The 20870-nt window shown below is 34.4% G+C and overlaps 1 protein-coding gene across 1 annotated transcript in view; it reads right to left on the bottom strand.

Annotated features, from left to right (window-relative positions):
- Positions 1 to 282: 282 nt before the first annotated feature.
- Positions 283 to 20870, bottom strand: part of LOC147355118 (uncharacterized) — a 103790-nt gene continuing 83202 nt past the window's right edge. Inside the window, exons 2-3 of the mRNA XM_086349364.1 lie at positions 15844 to 15919; positions 283 to 6311 (exon numbers count right to left, since the gene is read on the bottom strand). Coding sequence (XP_086205490.1) covers positions 15849 to 15919 — 71 coding nt within the window. The 3' untranslated portion in view covers positions 283 to 6311; positions 15844 to 15848. The remainder of the gene's footprint in view (positions 6312 to 15843; positions 15920 to 20870) is intronic.

Raw genomic sequence — 20870 nt, 5'->3', positions numbered from 1 at the left:
CTTGCATTGGCAGGAAGATTCTTTACCACTAGCACAGTCTGGGAAGCCTTCTCTTAGGATAACCCTTGTTATTGCTTTCTGTTCTCCACCATGAGGATTCTACTCCTCTCTCTCCTTCCCAATCCCTACCTAGTTCTACACTCTTTCTTAGACTTAACAGAAAACTCTGCTCGTCAGATATCTGTATTTCCCCATATACACAGAAGCTACAGTTTGTTGTATGCTTTGCTGATAAGTATAGGCTATAGGAGTATAGGCTATGGGTGGTTTGATTGTATTTGTTTTCTGTTTGAACTTATATGTGGGCATTTTTTCTTTCTTTTTTTTTTTTTGTTTTGTTTTTGGTTAAGAACATGTAGAGAAATTTGTCGATTTCCATAATCACCAGGATAGTTAAAACTGCCTCTCAATGTAGTATTGTTAGTCCTTCCTCCTACCAATAAATATTGATATAGATAAAAAATTTGTTGAAAGACTGGGAGGACATTACTGTGGCTTATTAAAGATCATATCCAATTTTAAATAAACAAAACTTGGAACTTATAGTCTATGAATCTAAAGAATTCAAAAGAATAGTAACAAGCAAAAAGAAACAACTATGTATAAATGGAAAGAAACAACTCTTTCTTTGTTGAGAAAAATGGGGATTTTCAAAACAACTGTTACATCAAAGACATATTAAAGAACACTACAAAGAATTCAAGTTAACTTTCACAGTAATAAGTTTTAATAATCTGCCCAAATATAGTAATCATACACTTGAATAAATGGCTGCGGGGAGCAATGTGGAAGTTCTGGAAATCATCAAAGACAAAAGTAGCATTTTTTTTGTTTTTATGGGAGACTTAAATGAAATATTTCCTGACCAAGAAGAAATGAGATATTTTACTTTTCAGTGTTCCTTTCAGCCATAACATCAGTCTCTATGATCCAACTGTATTTCTCACCTATTACCTTGATAGCTTTATTCTTTTTGGTATTATGTCCCTTTCTTTTTTCTATCGTAAGAGGAGAAAGATACAACGTGGAGTCCTTATACCTTCCCATATACTACTTCTGAAGAAAAATAAAAGCTGAAGGGGTTGGGGCAATACTATAGAATATTGAGCAGCTGGAAACAAGAACACAATTTCTGCAAATGTTCACAGCTTCAATTTCATACTTAATTTATCTATATGACTCAACAAAATCACTTAACCACACAAAAATACTTAACATTTGGAATTAGAAAATTACTGCGCTAATATCATTAGTAAGAACTATCATCAGCAACATGGAAAACACTCAAATATCTGTAATCCAGAACATTTTAATTACCCAGCTACGCTAAAAGTAACAAAATCATTTTCCTAGCTGCTTTTCTACTGCTTATAAAATCAACCCTTGAGAACAATGGTAAGTTAAATGCTACTTTTGTATTCATGAAAAAGGAAGCAGGATGAAAAGAGCTCAGCTGCCCCAATACTTTCAAGAAAACCTTTCATCGTTTGCAGAATTACACACATATTTATATATTTGTGAGTGCATATACACACACACTGCCACAAATTTCAAGAGGTTAGAATAATTTTTATCCTGTTTCACATTCTATCTACTAAAGCATTTTGATGTATTAATTGATGATAGGTAAACTGACAGAATAGAAATAACATTTTTGAATTAAAAATATCTTTATCTAATTACATAATTTTAGCATTTGACACTGTTTTTGCGACATCCAAAGACATGATTTTTTTATATAAATGCTATGAATGTAGTATTTTAAAAACCTCATCTCAGTAGCACTAGTATTTTCACTGCACTCAACTGAAAACAATCAATTACCATTAGAAGCCTATTTATATTAATCTGTGTTAAGGTTTAAAAAGAGAAAGGAATATTGCTAAAGTTGTTACTGTCCAAGTCTATTAAAATTCTCAAAATTTTAGCTATAAAGTTAGGGTATAGTGACAATGTATTTAAAGACATTTAAACAAAAAATTTAAAGACTTTTTGTGATTCTTTGTCTAGGAAATTCTCCTGTCTTTCCCCAGAATAAAGTTAATCTGTCAGAGAGATTTTTATTTTTATTTTAAAATAACTAATCGTTACCTCATCTTCTTGCAACAACTTACTTATATACAAGCAAAACATATTTAAGAAATTAATTTCCACTAAAGAAACTACTTCCATAGCTTTCAAGCTCTATAATATTTAATACATTATGAACACTCATCATTTCACGCCTATGAAATTCTCTCCTTAATTGAATTAGTTGTTTTATTTCTTCTTTAACTGTTTTTCCTGGTATTTTTCTTCAGCTCCTTTATACTCCTGAGATGTTTGTGTCCTTTCCCTCTCCCATCTTTCTAGAATCTCAGTATTTGTATCTAAGCCCATAGCTTTGTTTTTTACCTCCCAAACTCCTCCACATCAATAAATTTACTATTGAATTAATAAAGTTTAAGCTTTAGAAATCATTTCTCATGGCTGTATTTAAAGACACTGTACCAAACACTGTATTACATAATTTATACATTTTAAAAGATCTCCAAAAATTGTACCAGTTTCCTGCATGTAAAACTAGCATAACTCCCTGCTCTTGACTGTATACACCTGATCTGAGACCCAGATGCATCTGTGATTTCCTTTAGCTATGTCCACTTACATATGCTTTCCAACAGAAAATAATTTTCATACCAAACAGTATATATACATCTAAATTTATACCTATATTCTAACATTCTTCACTGTTAATCCCTATATTAGTAACCTAATTTTCACTCGGCTAGCCATCCAAGTATGAACGTGTCAGGCATCCTTAATCTCCTGCATATTTCAGCCCCCAAAACACAGAATGAAATTCATTTTAAGCGTGGTAAACAAAATCTTGAATGTGACCACCACTGGCCTGTCCTGCTCACCTACCATACATGCACCATAATCCATTAACATTATTTACAGAACTACTAAACCTGTAGAACATTAAATCTGTAAAAATCCATATTTTTATGGAACTTACTGTGTCTTGTGTCTAAAACAGTCTTTCTCCATCTTTCATTCTGAGTCATCATTAAAACCTGGACTTTACTACAATGTCTTTTTCTGAACCCTCCTTCATCATTATGCACTCATTCTCTTATTCAGTCATTTTCTCCATCATGATAGCACTGTACTTTGAAACTTTTAACACTAAAATTGAATCTTTTTAAACTAAAATTTAGTAAAATGGATTTTGCTCACTACTAGCTCCATGATGGGACTTTAATCCCCATGATGAAATCTCTATTTTATTCATTTTTATATCTGTATTATCTTACAAAATAATATCACAAACAATAGTACCTGGCAAATATGGTGAATTAATTAATTTACTGATTATTTTGGATTAACCATTTATGTTCCAATCTAACACCAAACCCTCCACTTGTGCCCATGACTATGGTTACTCCTTCTACTTATGAAGAACATCACTTGAATAATTGTCTCATCTGTTTTATATTTCTTGTATCATTTTTCTCCTCTCTACTAGATCGTTTCCATTGACTTCATACCTGCTTTAATATTTTCTTAATCCTTTCTACAACAAAACTCTTAGAAAAGGATTGCTGAAATGTGTCTCTAATTCCTTTTTTGTTATTTTGGCTTGAATTTTGTGTATTCAGACTTTGTTCTTACCTTCCATTCCACAGTTTCTGTTCATGCCAAGGGCACCAGTGATATCCACTTTTTTAGGTATTCATGTTTTGTCCCTATCTTCCTGGACTTATTAAGTGCATTTGATACAGGTGATAAGATTCCTTTCCTTAAAGTATTTTCTTCACTTAGTTTCTCTTTTTACCTCATTAGTTGCTCCTTCTTGGTCTCCTTTGCTCTGAATCCCTGCCCTCTTAATTTGGAAAATTACAGACCTCTCTCTATAAAAAGCCTCTAATATTTTGCCTGTGTGTATGTATATGTTATCTCAGCCTTTCTTTCCCTACACGCCCTGCAATGCTGTAGACTTTTCCTGCTTCTCAAAATGCCCTTCATCTACTAATTTTCTGACTTTATATCTTGCTATTTCCTACTTCCCCATCTCCTGCACCTTACTCAAACTCGTGTCCATCAAGTCAGTGATGCCATCCAACCATCTTGTCCTCTGTCATCCCCTTCTCCTCCTGCCTTCAGTTTTTCTCAGCATCAAGATCTTTTCCCACGGGTTGGCTTTTCCCATCAGGTGGCCAAAGTATCATAGCTTCAGCTTCAACATCAGTCCTTCCAATGAATATTCAGGATTGCTTTATTTTAGGATTGACTAGTTTGATTTCCTTGCTGTTGAAGTGACTCTCAAGAGTCTTCTCCAACACCACAGTTCAAAAAGATAAATTCTTATGCATTCAGCTCTCATCGTGGTCCAACTCTCACATCTACACATGACTACTGGAAAAACCATAGTTTTGACTATACAGACTTTTGTCGGCAAAAGTAATGTCTCTGCTTTTTAATATGCTGTCTAGATTGGTCATAACTTTCCTTCCAAGGAGCATCTTTTAATTTCATGGCTGCAGTCACCATCTGCAGTGATATTGGAGCCTATGAATATAAAGTGTGTCACTGTTTCCATTGTTTCCCCATCTATTTGCCATGAAGTAATGATACCAGAGAAGGCAATGTATCGGAGAAGGTATCGCAGAAGGCAATGGCACCCACTCCAGTACTTTGCCTGGAAAATCCCATGGATGGAGAAGCCTGGTGGGCTGCAGTCCATGGGCTTGCTGGGGGTCGGACACGACTGAGCGACTTCACTTTCACTTTTCACTTTCATGCATTGGAGAAGGAAATGGCAACCCACTCCAGTGTTCTTGCCTGGAGAATCCCAGGGACGGGGGAGCCTGGTGGCTGTCGTCTGTGGGGTCACACACAGTCAGACATGACTGAAGTGACTTAGCAGCAATGGTACCGGATGTCATGATCTTAGTTATCTGAATGTTGAAATTTAAGCCAGTTTTTTCACTCTCCCCTTTCAGCTTCATCAAGAGGCTCCATAGTTTCTCTTTGCTTTATGCCATAAGGGTAGTGTCAACTGCATGTGTCAGTTGCTCAGTCGTGTCTGACTTTTTGTGACCCCATGGACTGTAGCCCGCAAGGCTCCTTCATCATCTGCATATATGAGATTATTGATATTTCTCTTGGCAATCTTGATTCCAGCTTGTGCTTCATCTACCCCAACAATTTTCATGATAGCCTCTAGCCATTTTATTTTGTTTTCTAGGCCTTACAGGGCACATATTAGAAAGAAAATCACATGCATGTATACACATATACAAACACAAGTGAATTTTTGTGAAAGGACTTTCTGATTTTCCCACTATCCAATGTTACTTAAAAATTTTCTACTGTAAGATTTGACAATTGCCATATAAAATGACAGCTAAACAGAAATGTTCATGATGGTCTCATTTAATTAATTTCTACCAAAGTTATCCACCATTTTTTCTGATATGTTTTTGAAAAGTGTTATTTCCACATGTAATGATTTATGTGCATGTATGCTCAGTCACTAAGTTGTGTCCAACTCTTTGAGACCCCATGCTCTGTAATCTGACAAGCTTCTCTATTCATTTGATTCTCAAGGTAAGAATACTTGAATGGGTTGCCAGAGATCAAATCCTTGTTTCCTGCACTGCAGACACATTTTTTAACCATTGAGCTACCACTACCCATCAGTTGGTACAATGGAAGAAATACGTAAAAAAAAATAATAATAATAATATGTATAAAAAACAAAGCAATAAAAAAAGTATAAAGTTTTTATGTAAAACCTTTGTGTAAAGCTCTAAATACAACTGAACATTAAGTTTAAAAATTGAAATAAGAAACAATTTATTATATTCAGGCAAAAGCATGTTCAGTTCAGTTCAGTTCAGTTCAGTTGCTCAGTCATATCCGGCCCTTTGCAACCCCATGAATCGCAGCATGCCAGGCCTCCCTGTCCATCACCAACTTGCGGAGTTCACCCAAACTCATGTCCATCGAGTCGGTGATGCCATCCAGCCATCTCATGAGCCTCTGTCGTCCCCTTCTCCTCCTGCCCCCAATCCCTCCCAGCATTAGAGTCTTTTCCAATGAGTCAACTCTTTGCATGAGGTGGCCAAGGTACTGGAGTTTCAGCTTTAGCATCATTCCTTCCAAAGAACTCCCAGGGCTGATCTCCTTCAGAATGGACTGGTTGGATCTCTTTGTAGTCCAAGGGATTCTCAAGAGTCTTCTCCAACACCACACTTCAAAAGCATCAATTCTTCAGCGCTCAGCCTTCTTCACAGTCCAGTTTTCACATCCATATATGACCACTGGAAATACCATAGCCTTGATGAGATGGACCTTTGAATATGCTATCTAGGTTGGTATTAACTTAGTCACTGACATAAAGATCTCTAAAGAGAGAAATCTCAGATTTCATGGGTATATATGCCAGAAAAACAGGAATACATGAAATGTTAAATTTATGTTTTATAATGTGCTTTAAAAATATATGTTATTACAACAATCATTCTTTCTTCATTCAGTTCTATACTGAGTCAAACAGCAGTTTTATATAGAAAAGAGAACTCTGAATTTAACTTAGGTGAATGCTGGTCTTTATTCATCGTGCATTGATTCCTTAATATTACATTGTATTTCCATGGATTAAGTGCAGGCCTCCTTCCAAATAGAGACCACATGTTTGTGGAATGTCCAGGCCATATTGCTGTGCCAAAGGTAATAATTACAACAGTATTTATCAAAGTGGTTGTCCACAAAAGAGCCATGTGTAACTTCTCCTTTTCAATTGTTGTAAATGGAAGGAGACTAGAAAATTAAAAATAAAATTTCAAGGATGAAGGGGCAGAACAAAATATTAATCAGTTTCCAGCTGAGTTAGTAGAACCACTAAGTCTTACTTTGAAGTAAATAAAGAGCCTGTCTTTGGGGAGAAAAGAATGAACATAAAGGGAGCATTTAAAAAGTCTTTCATCTTTGGAATATTTGTTGCTTAAATTACCCATTCTTCTCAGTACTAGATTTTAAAGGCTTCCAACTAGGCTTTGAAACTGATGTGCTCCTGAAGTTGTTAGGCTGAAGTGGAGGAATTGACATCTTCATTAAAGCATTTTTTTAATTATGATAAATAATTCCTATAAATTGCTATCTTACCTTTATTACCAAATATACACAAATATATTTCATTTCTTTGTTTCATTTCAAAGAATATATTTCATTCATCCTTCCCTGCCAAAATATTTACTTTTAACAAAAATATTCATATTTCATGTCAAAATTTTTAATTCAATGCCTAATGCCAATATATTATTTAATATTTTAAATATGTAATTATTAAATTAAATAAATGTTCAGACTCAACTATCTTCTTTGAATGAACTTTTGCTATTACTCAAAAAAGTATGCATTTAAAAAATTGTTCTGCCTTTGGAAGATTAAGTTATCAGGGAAATAACTTTACAGACTTTTTTTTAACTTATTCTAATTTTTATGAGCACAATCTTTCTTGTAAATTTATGACAAACACAAACAAACCCAATGGTAGAAACTTAATGCCTAATCTCTCCATTAGTGTTTTCTATTACCTCTATTGTACAGTTTGAATTTTGACACTTAAATCATGTATTCACACACACAAACACACACACACTCCCCTATAGTTTATAACTGGAGCTAAAGCAATCTAATTATATACTATCAAATTTAAGTGGACATGTTTTCTAGAAATTAGACTTTGAAAGTTCAATTATAAGTGTATGAAATAGTCATTCCAGTTTTCATCAAATATTGGCAAAGTTCTGTCATTTGAATGATGCTACTGTTCTAAAGAGAAGCAGCAGTCAGCAAACTGCCCTAGGAGAGGGGAGCACTGTGTCTCTAACATCTCTGTGGCTTACTGAGGTGGGTTAGATGGGTTCTAACATCAAAGCAACAGAAATTAGCATGTATATTTTACTTATAGACTGTGGAACTTTATTAACCCCCTTTTTTAATCTATGAAATAAAACAAGAGTGCATTTTGAGTTTTTAAAATTATATAAAATTAGCTTTCATTTTTTTTTAATGCAACAAAATGCAGGTTAGTCCAGTTCTCTGCATGCAAATATTTTATATTTAAAAACACTTTATAAAAGCCTATTCATATATTCCTTTCCTTTCTTATTTCTTCTTCTTCATTTATGAAAATCTTACTCTTAGGCATCTGTTTTATAGCAAATGAGGAAAGTGAGATTGTTATGTCTCCACTTGATTTCAATTTGTCCACCTCAGACATAATAGCATGATGTTGACTAAGCTTAACTACGTTACTTGGTGTGTAGGAAAATTAATGTCTGTCTTTATAAAAAAACAAAATACTCCTATTATATTAGGATTTGTAAAATATTTGCCATTATACAATCAATCATGTTTTTGAAAATGTGGAACTAGTAAATTTTAATTACTCTTTCTAAAGCCATGTATACTAAGATCTTTCCCATTCCTTTTCAAAATGTCATCACTACTGAAATACTCATGAGAACTTTGTGCAATACGTATGCTAGCTTGCAATTTTATTATTTTTAATAAATAGGGAAGATGGGAAAATAAGGATCCTTAGTGCCTTGAATGAAGTGAAAAAGTGCTTAATACTTATCACTGTGACCAGACCTTTCTCCCTCAGTGAAGGTAATAAAAGAAGTCAGATCACCCTCCTTGCTTTTAAGTATTCCAGAGCAGCTGTCATGGTGTTTGGCTGTGAAAAGCACTCATGGGTCCTAAGTAATTAGACATTTGGGACATTTGGAATGAAAATAAAACTTCATAAGCAGGAGGCTGCAGGTAATATTTGAAATTGTTTAACACTGTCTCAGGTAGAAAATAAAAGGGATGTCAGAATAACATCTTCAAAGGTCTCTTCATAACAAGAAACTTTTATCTCATTCTTTAAAAAAAAATGTAACCCATTTGGATGTAACTCAGAAAAAGGAATGAAATTATTTTTTTTCCAAAAGGTTTTAAAGTACTACCTCCTAGGGTTCTTTTGGATAGCTCATGATATAAGCGAAAACATCTAACTTATGCTTGACACATAGAAAGCACTCAATATTAGTTTTCTTTTCAAGATAAACTACTATGTACATCCAGGGAATATGATTTTATCATTTATTTATTTTATAATATATATCATCATTTTATTCTAGCACCAAAAATCACCTTAAAGCTGTATGGTTTGAGTCAATTATTTTATAAATGAAAGGAAAAAAAAAGGAAAGCCAAAATAATCTTATGGGAACTCTGAGTTAGAAGAATAGTTTTTTTTTTTTTTTCTAACTTTAGTCTGTGTTCTTTCAATCATTTTTTTTTAGCTTTCTCTCTTTACCTTGATTTATCAATTTCATGACCATAGGAAATCTTTCTGTCTGGATTTCATATAGTGTCCAGTACAGTCATCAATACATATGTACACTGGATATTTTCTGGCAAGTTGTAAATTAACAGAGTGTATGATAATGTCAACATGGTCAGAAGAATTGAGTATATTCAGCAGTAATAGATACAGTAAAAATAGGAATATCATGCCAGTTTGAAAAAAAATAGTGCTTCTGTCCAAATTTGATATTATATATATAGTTGAGCTATTTCAAATTCTGAAAGATGATGCTGTGAAATTGCTGCAGTCAATATGCCAGCAAATTTGGAAAACTCAGCAGTGGCCACAGGACTGGAAAAGGTCAGTTTTCATTCCAATCCCAAAGAAAGGCAATGCCAAAGAATGCTCAAACTACTGCACAGTTGTACTCATCTAACACTCTAGTAAAGTAATGCTCAAAATTCTCCAAGCCAGGCTTCAGCAATATGTGAACCGTGAACTTCCAGTTGTTCAAGCTGGTTTTAGAAAAGGCAGAGGAACCAGAGATCAAATTGCCAACATCCACTGGGTCCTCAAAAAAACAAGAGAGTTTCAGAAAAATATCTACTTCTGCTTTATTGACTATGCCAAAGCCTTTGACTGTGTGGGTCACAATAAACTGTGGAAAATTCTCAAAGAGATGGGAATACCAGACCACCTGGCTTACCTCTTGAGAAACCTATATGCAGGTCAGGAAGCAACAGTTAGAACTGGACACGGAACAACAGACTGGTTCCAAATAGGAAAAGGAATATGTCATGGCTGTATGTTGTCACCCTGCTTATTTAACTTCTATGCAGAGTACATCATGAGAAACGCTGTGCTGGAAGAAGCACAAGCTGGAATCAAGATTGCCGGGAGAAATATTGATAACCTCAGATATGCACATGACACCACCCTTATGGCAGAAAGTGAAGAGGAACTAAAAAGCCTCTTGATGAAAGTGAAAGAGGAGAGTGAAAAGTTGGCTTAAAGCTCAACATTCAGAAAACAAAGATCATGGCATCTGGTCCCATCACTTCATGGGAAATAGATGGGGAAACAGTGGAAACAGTGTCAGACTTTATTTTGGGGGGCTCCAAAATCACTGCAGATGGTGACTGCAGCCATGAAATTAAAAGACGCTTACTCCTTGGAATGAAAGTTATGACCAACCTAGATAGCATATTCAAAAGCAGAGACATTACTTTGCCAACAAAGGTCTGTCTCATCAAGGCTATGGTTTTTCCAGTGGTCATGTATGGATGTGGGAGTTGGACTGTAAAGAAAGCTGAGCACCGAAGAATTGATGCTTTTAAACTGTGGTGTTGGAGAAGACTCTTGAGAGTCCCTTGGACTGCAAGGAGATTCAACCAGTCCATTCTAAAGGAGACCAGTTCTGGGTGTTCATTTGAAGGACTGATGCTGAAGATGAAACTCCAACACTTGGCCACCTCATGCGAAGAGTTGACTCATTGGAAAAGACCCTGATGCTGGGAGGGATTGGGGGCAGGAGGAGAAGGGGACGACAGAGGATGAGATGGCTGGATGGCATCACCGACTCAATGCACATGAGTTTGGGAGAACTCCGGGAGTTTGTGATGGACAGGGAAGCCTGGTGTCCTGCGATTCATGGGGTCGCAAAGAGTCAGACATGACTGAGTAACTGAACTGACTGACTGGCTGATATTTATTACTTATTATATATCAGTTCAGCTCAGTTCATCCAGACTCATGTGTAGGGTGACAATATACAGCCTTGACGTACTCCTTTCTATTGCTTTTTCCATGATCCAGTGGATGTTGGCAATTTGATCTCTGGTTCTTCTGCCTTGTCTAAAATCAGCTTGAACATCTGGAAGTTCACAGTTCACGTATTGCTGAAGCCTGGCTTGGAGAATTTTGAGCATTACTTTACTAGCGTGTGAGATGAGTGCAATTGTGCGGTAGTTTGAGCATTTTTTGGTATTGCCTTTCTTTGAGATTGGAATGAAAACTGACCTTTTCCAGTCCTGTGGCCACTGCTGAGTTTTCCAAATTTGCTGGCATATTGAATGTAGCACTTTCACAGCATCATCTTACAGGATTTGAAATAGCTCAACTGGAATTCCATCACCTCCACTAGCTTTGTTTGTAGTGATGTTTTCTAAGGCTCACTTGACTTCACATTCCAGTATGTCTTGCTCTAGGTGAGTGATTACACCATCCTGATTATCTTGGTCATGAAGATCTTTTTTGTACAGTTCTTCTGTGTATTCTTTCCACCTCTTCTTAATATCTTTTGCTTCTGTTAAGTCCATACCATTTCTGTCCTTTATTGAGCCCATCTTTGCATGAAATGTTCCCATATAAATATACATAATTGTGATACTGTTATATACATATATATTGTGATATATACATTATTGGGAAAATTGAGTATTCCTCTTTATGCCTTATTAGCATATAGACATGTCTTTCTGTAAATGACACACCCAGAGTTATTTCTATAAAGCAATAAACTAAGTCAAGGATATTAAAGCTTTCCTTAGACCCTCCTAGTTGATCCTCATATATAATGTACCCTTGTTTCTTTTAAGAATCTCAGCATATAAGTAATGATTTGTTGATCTTTTATAATAAAAAAATATTTAATTAAAATAATCATGTTCAGCAAAAAGGTAATGCATGCCTACTCACCTATATTAGGATCTGTTTTAGTATTTTACTTATTTTTTATTTTTTAAATCTTATAGAAATACAGTTGGTCTTCAATGTTGTGTTTAATTTCTGTTGCAGAGAAACATGACTGAGTTTAATGTATATATATATATATATATTCTTATTTTTTCTGACTGTGGTTTTTGCACAGGAGACTGAATGTATTTCTCTGTGCTATACAGCAGGACCTTGCTATTTATCCATCCTATATGTAATATATCACATCTGCTAATTCCAAACTCTCAGTACTTCTCTCCCCTATGGCCTCCCCCTTGGTAATCACAGGACTTCTCTCTATATCTGTAAGTATGTTTTTGTTTCATAAATATGTTCATCTGTGTCATGTTTTAGATTCCATATATAAAAGATATCATATGATATTTCTCTGACTACCTTAATTTTGTGTAATAAATTCTAGGTCCATCCATGTTACTGTAAATGGCAATATTTCATTATTTTTTAAGGTTGAAAAATATTGAATCTGTATGCCATATATTCTTTATGCATTCATCTGTTAAAGGACATTTAGTTTGTTTCCATGTCTTGGCTATTGTAAATAGTGCTGTTATGAACATAAGGGTGCATGGAACTCTTTGAATTATGGTTTTTCTGGGTATATGCCCAGGAGTGGGATTGCTTTTTGCAACACTATTTTTAGTTTTTTTTATGAACCTTCGTACTGTTCTCAATAGTGACTATACCAATTCACATTCCCACTAACAGTGTAGGAGGGCTGACTTTTCTCCACAATCTACACAAAACTAAACTCAAAATGGTTTAAAGACTTAAAACAAGACACCTAAAACTCCTAGAAGAGGACATAGCCAAAATATTCTCTGACACAAACTATACCAATGTTTTCTTAGGTCAGTCTCCCAAGGCAATAGATAGAAAAGTAAAAATAAACAAATGGGACCTAATCAAACTCAAAACTTTTTCACAGCAAAGGAAACCATAAACAAAACAAAAAGATATCCTATGGACTGGGAGAAAATGTTTGCAAATAATGTGACCGACAAAGGCTTAATTTCCAAAATATATAAACAGCTCTTACAATTCAATAACAAAAGGAAAAAGCAACCCAATTGAAAAATGGGCAGAAGACCTAAATAGACATTTCTCCAAAGTGGAAATAAAGATAGGCACATCCAGAAACGTTCATCATTGCTAATTATTAGAGAAATGCGAATCAAAACTACAATGAAGTACTGCCTCACACAGGTCAGAATGGCCATAGCTAAAATGTTTAACCATATGTAATACCCAATAAACATTAAAAATATTGACTTAAATCACTTTATATATTTTTTTCAGTTCAGTCATTCAGTTGTGTCTGATTCTTTGCACCCCATGGACTGCAGCATGCCAGGCTTCCCTGTCCATCACCAACTCCTAGAACCTGCTCAAACTCATGTCTATTGAGTCAATGACATAATCCAACCATCTCATCCTCTGTTGTCCCCTTCTCCTCCTGCCTTCAATCTTTCCAGCATCAAGGTCTTTTCTAATGAGTCAGTTCTTTGCATCAGGTGGCCAAAGTATTGGAGCTTCATTTTCAGAATCTGTCCCTCCAATGAATATTCAGGACTGATTTCCTTTAGGGTTGACTGGTTTGAACTCCTTATGGTTCAAGGGGCTCTCAAGAGTCTTCTCCAACACCACAGTTCAAAAGTGCTCAGCTTTCTTTATAGTTCAACTCTCACATCCATACATGACTACTGGAAAAAACAAACTTTGACCAGACAGACCTTTGTTGACAAAGTAATATCTCTGCTTTTTAGTATGCTGTCTAGGTTGGTCATAGCTTTTCTTCTAAGGAGCAAGCGCCTTTTAATTTCATGGCTGCAGTTAACATCTGCAGTGATTTTGGAGCCCCCCAAAATAAAATCTCTCACTGTTTCCATTGTTTCCCCATCTATTTGCCATGAAGTGATGGGACCATATGCCAAGACCTTAGTTTTCTGAATGTTGAGTTTTAAGCCAACCTTTTAACTCTCCTCTTTCACTTTCCTCAAGAAGCTCTTTAGTTCTTCTTCACTTTCTGCCATAAGGGTGGTGTCATCTGCATATCTGAGGTGATTGATATTTCTCCCAACAATTGTTTTAAATACTTAAAACAAGTCCAATTTTTAGTGAAACTGTAAGTTCTTTGAAATTGAAGAATTTAATAAAATACTTCTAATGCTACACTGCTTAGAACAAAGTTATTTTCTAACTATTCAGTTATTAGAGGATGGTGGAGATTTCTAAAGAAATAAATGCCAATATTCTGATTCAAATTGGTGGGAAAATACCTTCTGCTTTGAACACCATGCCTAAGTGATTAGAGGGAAAAATGGCATTTTGTATTCTTGGCTCTTGAGATCCTCTCAAGTGAACATATGGAACTGAATTTGGGATTAAATCAAATGCTGAGTGCACTAACTTCTCTACCTCAGTTTTCTCTTTCAATTTATTTTCTTTTTCCTTTTAACCCAGATCAAATCTCTCCATATGTTGGTTCCTATTTAGACTAGCAACAATTTTCCCTACATTGCTTTTATGTTACATTACACCCTGGGGTAAATGTCATTAACTATAGTTTCAGCCATTAGTCTCATCCCATCATTATATAATTGACTTTCCAGAGAATCTTCTCTGTATGTGTAATTTTGACTAATTCAACTCACAATTTGGAAAACTTTTCAGAATCCTTTCAATGCAATGATTTATCTTAAGCAATATAATTAGCAAGGTGCACTTTAAAGAAGTAATGTTTGAAAGCAAGCCTATTTAATTTTTGTATTTTTATCTTTAAAAAAAGGTAATGAAAAAGAATCTATATTTAAGAGTTACATCTCTGTTTAAAGTACGGATATGTGTGAGAAGAGAGAAATATAAACAAGGAGCATGACAAAAGGATGGTTACTTTGAATATTATATACAAAATAGATCATATAACATTGAAATAAAATTAGCAACTTTGAAAATTTTTTTGAATATGTAGCTTTGCTACATTAATGTAAAACAGATTATATATTTATATATTATTCATAATATTTCTACATATTTATATTTTAAATACAATCATTTAAAAAGTATATTTTAAATGTTTACTACTTTGAAAAACATTTACAGCTACTAACTTCTAAACAAGAAACAAATGAGTCTTTATAAATTTAAGTCCTCCCACAGTTGTTAAAGATCCCCTGGAGAAGGGAACAGCTACCCCCACTCCAGTACTCTGGCCTGGAGAATTTCACTGACTGTATAGTCCATGGGGTAGCAAAGAGTCAGACACGACTGAGTGACTTTCACTTCACTTCACTTCACAGGTGTTAAAAGGGGACCCAGGGTTATTCCACAAAAATCATTTCTGTCTAGGCCCTAGATCCTGTAAATATCAGCTCCCAGGAGAATAGAATAAAATATAATCTATTGAAATACCAGACCCAGAGAGTTAACTAGAAAAGTTTCATGGAATTTGTTGCTCAAACAAAGCCATCATACCAACATAAATATCAAGCAAACAACTAAATAGTTATGAAATACTGACAGTAAACAAAATGCATGAACTTATTTGGCAGAAATGACAGATTCTTTAACTCAACAAATAAATAATCCTACAATGATCATTCATTGGCTAAAGGAATTCAGAATATGTGATGCAGTTTATCCCACTTTTCTTATCCCATCTACACAGGTCAAATTGAATACTCAATGCTAGACCTTAACAAATAAACTCTAGCTTACACTTGAATACAGAAAAGGTAAAAGTTTAAACATTTACCTACATCTTTCATTCTTGATTTCTTGATCCAAAGGCAAGAGAGCCCCAGACTTGACTGCAGTGTTCCTCAGAACCAAGATCTGTGGAAAACAATGAGGTATTAACAATGTTAAGTTAATGTCATATCTTGAAGTATACGTTTTGCTTCTGGAATCCCATTTTTCATGAGTTGGCTGTGCAGTGACTGAGTTAGATTGACTTTTGCCATCAAAGTTTACATGCTGCACCCCACAGCTCTCTATTTCCTGGCCAGAGCTCAGCCCTCTTATAGAGTTGTTCTCCTGTCTGTCAGACTAAGGCACTGACCTCACTGGTTCATATTCCCAGGTGCTATTACCTACACAGGAGACCAAACCAACTTCTCTTTGGCTTATTTATTCAGAGAAGCAGACTGTATGGATGCTTGCATGTGTCTTTTATGTGTGTGTAAACTAAGATTTCTATTCAAAATATTCAAAATCCTTAAAGATGTTAAGTAATTCTAAAATTTAAAAATGTTTTTATAACCAGAAAACTCTACCTGTTATGAAATTAATTCTAACAACTCACTACCAAAACATACTGGCATCTCAATATTAATATATTTAGTATGTTTTAAATTTCCAAGCTGAAATAATAATAAACATTGATCTGTTGGAATGTATCTGTGCCTAGGGTAGTGTGGGCATTCCTCTGTCATCATATAAGATGAAATCATCAGAAAGAGAAGTTGAAGATCTTTCCTATTTTAATAAATGCACTTTAAAAATAGATTAAAATTTTTAGTATTAGGGAAAATTCTCATAGAGAATACATGTAACCTCTTATTATCACATACAACTGAAATTTTAAAGTTAAAGGCATGTTTTAAGAAGAAAGTAGGGCAACAGAAAATAGAACAAACCATTAGTTCAAAACTATTCACTTGACTGGAAACCTAGAACTCTTGAGTTAAATACTTCCTTTTGGGGTTTACCAAGCACACTTTTTCAGAATTTGAAATTACTTCCACACTCTGTATATGATGAAACTAGCTTTATCACATGGCCATTCTGAAAACAAACAATAGATGCATTTTGTCTTAAGGCAGAATTTGTTTTTTTCTGATCAATAAACAATTATAAAACCTTCATCACATTCTTATAGAAGCCATTAGCAATGCTGAATATTTTTGACTCAGAAGTCTTTAGGAAACCTTGTATCATTTCCAAAAACACATCTCAGAGTATCTGTTCTGCAAAATACTCTATAGAAAAATAATGATGGTCATGGCTAGGGGAGTTATATGGTTGAATATGTTTTGAAAAGTGAAAAAAGTGAAGCTGCTCAGTCGTGTCCGACTCCTTGCAATCCCATGGGCTGTAGCCTACTGGGCTCATCCATCCATGGAATTTTCCAGGCAAAAGTAGTGTTGGAAACTGCAAATAGTATCTCTTGGCAATTTACAAAGCATATTAGAATGCTAAAACCAAAAATTTGTTCAGAAGAGCGTGTTAGACACTTAGAAACCAGTGTTCAACAAAATATTTTTCAAATTAATCTGCCTTCAAAACAACCTACTCTAACACTTACCTATCCCAATTGTATTTTTTAATTTATTTTTAATTGAAGGATAATTGCTTTACAGTATTGTGTTGTCATACATCAACATGAATCAACCATAGGTATCCACATGTATACCCAACTGTATTTTTTAAGCAGATTTCTCTGACGTCTTTCTCACTGAGTCCTAAGTCAGTACAATTATAAAGTTGCAGGAAGTCTTCCACTGTTGGTGCTTTAAAAAAAAAAGGCTGTGAATAATTTACATTAAACACAGGTAAAGCAGATTTTAGGTTTTCCTCTTGTTTTCATTTCTATATCTTAATATCTTAATCTGAAGAGAAATGACTGAAGTTATATCTAACTTGTAAACTGTGCAGTCTTCAGGGCATTCATTGGCATGACTGAGAGATGGTTTTTCTCCACATAATATTGACAGTCCTCAGTATTATTGAGAAGACAAAGTTGAGAACCTCTGGTGTCCATACATAGCTTAATGGTCTGAGAGTAAAGTATACTTCACATGCAAGTATATTTACATACTTCTTAGAAATGTCCATGGCAAAAAAAAAAAAAAATGTATTGGCAATAACAACTGCAAGATAATTTAATAATTTCTGGAAAGAAATGCAAGGCAAAGAGACAAGCAAAGTAACTCCTTTGCCCCAGAAAATCTTAACCAGAATGATCTGACATTACCTCAAGATATACTAATGAAATATTAACTGGTATTTACAGTTAATTTGTTGTGTTGCTGAACTTTCAATCTTTACTTCCTGTTTTCTAAAGCTTCCAGACAGTCTATACTGAAATTACAAAACATTCCTCTTAGAATTCTTCAGAATTATTTGTCAAAATACCATTTTTATTGTCAACATTTATGAATAAGTAAAAATATGGTTAAATCAGCATTTTATTTGTTTTAAACAAAAATGGAATTGCCTCTATTTTGAAATTTAATGATTTATTTTTCTGGCAAAGTAAAAATTGTGCTTTTGGGGCTCTTATTAATAATAGATACACATAGGTGCACAACTACACATTAATCTACAGACATGGATTTGACACTTGTGTGTGTATATGTTTGTGCAAGTATGCATTTCTGTAAATAGATATGAATAGTCTTCTTTCTTGTCTCTTTCTGTGTTGGCCTATAATAACATTTTACTCTAACATTAGGATATCTAAATGGCGATTACCTTATCTAAATCTAACTTAAATAACCAGACTTTGTTCTATAGTTGAGGGATCAGTATTTGTATGTAAAAAGTTTGGGCTTAAATTAAGGCTTAGATGTTTGCTATCACACATTTCCCAAAATACATTGTTAAAAAATTAATGAGTAAATGAGAAGAAATAAATGAATCAAGCAGTTTTTTTTTCTTTTTGATTCAAGTAAAAAAGTTAAAAACTAATAGTGTTAATCTCTTTTCATTTATTCCTCATTTTATTGATTAAAGGTATGAAAACTGGCGCTAAAGTTTTATTGATTAATATTGAAGCAAGCAGACGTATATTGTTAAAGACAAAACTTCTTTTGGATATTTTATGCTAATAATCACCCAAAAGATGTAACAGAATTAACTATAGTCCTTTGAAATGTATTGATCATTTCCTTTATACAACAAAAAATCTTTAAAAAGTTTTTTAAGTCATAATAATGTGATTTTAATAATTATAAAATATTTTGCACATTTTAAAATACATATATTGTTTTTAAAATGTTATCCATTTTTATGATTATTCCAAGGCCAAGAGACAGACTTTTTAATATATGTCACTATATGAGATATATGTTGTGTATTATATAGCATGTACGACACACTTATATTTAAATAATATTTAGATAATAAAGTCATTTGTTCATATTTTCATTTCATGTCTCAATTGATTTAAGTTTTATCAAGATTACCTGAACATGTTACATTGCTTATGAGATAATACACAGCATTTTTAATGATATTTTAGAGGTAACTTAAAAAGAAATTTACTTTTCATTGTTATTAGTATATGTTCTGTGATACTTTTAAAGTACTAAAATTTTAAGGTTGTCTCAAGATAATATTCTTTATTATATTGATTTTTACTACCTTTCATAGCATATAGTCCAACTGGGTTCATCTTTCCTTCTACTATAAATTTTTGCCCTAATATGTTCTTTTTTTTTTAATGGGTCTAATATATATCTGGATCCTACTACCTGGATCAGTTAGACTATTAAAACTGGACAATACAAAACTTACTTTAACTGTTTGTTATTGTGTAACAACAGAAAACAACAGAATGGGAAAGATTAGAGATCTCTTCAAGAAAATTAGAGATACCAAGGGAATATTTCATGCAAATATGGGCTCGATAAAGGACAGAAATGGTATGGACCTAACAGAAGCAGAAGATATTAAGAAGAGGTGGCAAGAATACACAGAAGAACTGTACAAAAACGATCTTCATGACCCCGATAATCATGATGGTGTAATCACTCACCTAGAGCCAGACATCCTGGAATGTGAAGTCAAGTTGGCCTTAGAAAGCATCACTACAAACAAAGCTAGTGGAGGTGATGGAATTCCAGTTAACCTATTTCAAATCCTCAAAGATGATGCTGTGAAAGTGCTGCACTCAATACGCCAGCAAATTTGGAAAACTCAGCAGTGGCCATAGGATTGGAAAGGTCAGTTTTCATTCCAATCCCAAAGAAAGGCAATGCCAAAGAATGCTCAAACTACCACACAATTGCACTCATCTCACGTGCTAGTAAAGTAATGCTCAAAATTCTCCAAGCCGTGCTTCAGCAATACGTGAACCATGAACTTCCTGATGTTCAAGCTGGTTTTAGAAAAGGCAGAGGAACCAGAGATCAAATTGCCAACATCCAATGGATCATTGAAAAAGCAAGAGAGTTCCAGAAAAACATCTATTTCTGCTTTACTGACTATGACAAAGCCTTTGACTGTGTGGATCACAAAAAACTGTGGAAAATTCTGAAAGAGATGGGAATATCAGACCACCTCACCTGCCTCTTGAGAAACCTGTACGCAGGTCAGGAAGCAACAGTTAGAACTGGACATGGAACAACAGACTGGTTCCAAATACGAAAAGGAGTACATCAAGGCTGTATATTGTCACCCCGTTTATTTAACTTATATGCAGAGTACATCATGAAAAATGCTGGACTGGAAGAAACACAAGCTGGAATCAAGATTGCTGGGAGAAATATCAATCACCTCAGATATGCAGATGACACCACCCTTAAGGCAGAAAGTGAAGAGGAACTAAAAAGCCTCTTGATAAAAGTGAAAGTGGAGAGTGAAAAAGTTAGCTTAAAGCTCAACATTCAGAAAACGAAGATCATGGCATCTGGTCCCATCACTTCATGGGAAATAGATGGGGAAACAGTGGAAACAGTGTCAGACTGTATTTTTTGGGCTCCAAAATCACTGCAGATCGTGACTGCAGCCATGAAATTAAAAGACACTTTCTCCTTGGAAGGAAAGTTATGACCAACCTAGA

This window comes from Bos grunniens, chromosome 17 (genome assembly GCF_055505025.1).
Source record: "Bos grunniens cultivar Pamir isolate PY7600 chromosome 17, Bosgru_T2T1.0, whole genome shotgun sequence".
In the NCBI taxonomy this organism is placed as follows: domain Eukaryota; kingdom Metazoa; phylum Chordata; class Mammalia; order Artiodactyla; family Bovidae; genus Bos; species Bos grunniens.
Note: the sequence above shows the minus strand (reverse complement) of the source record. Positions and strands in the feature narration are given on the sequence as shown.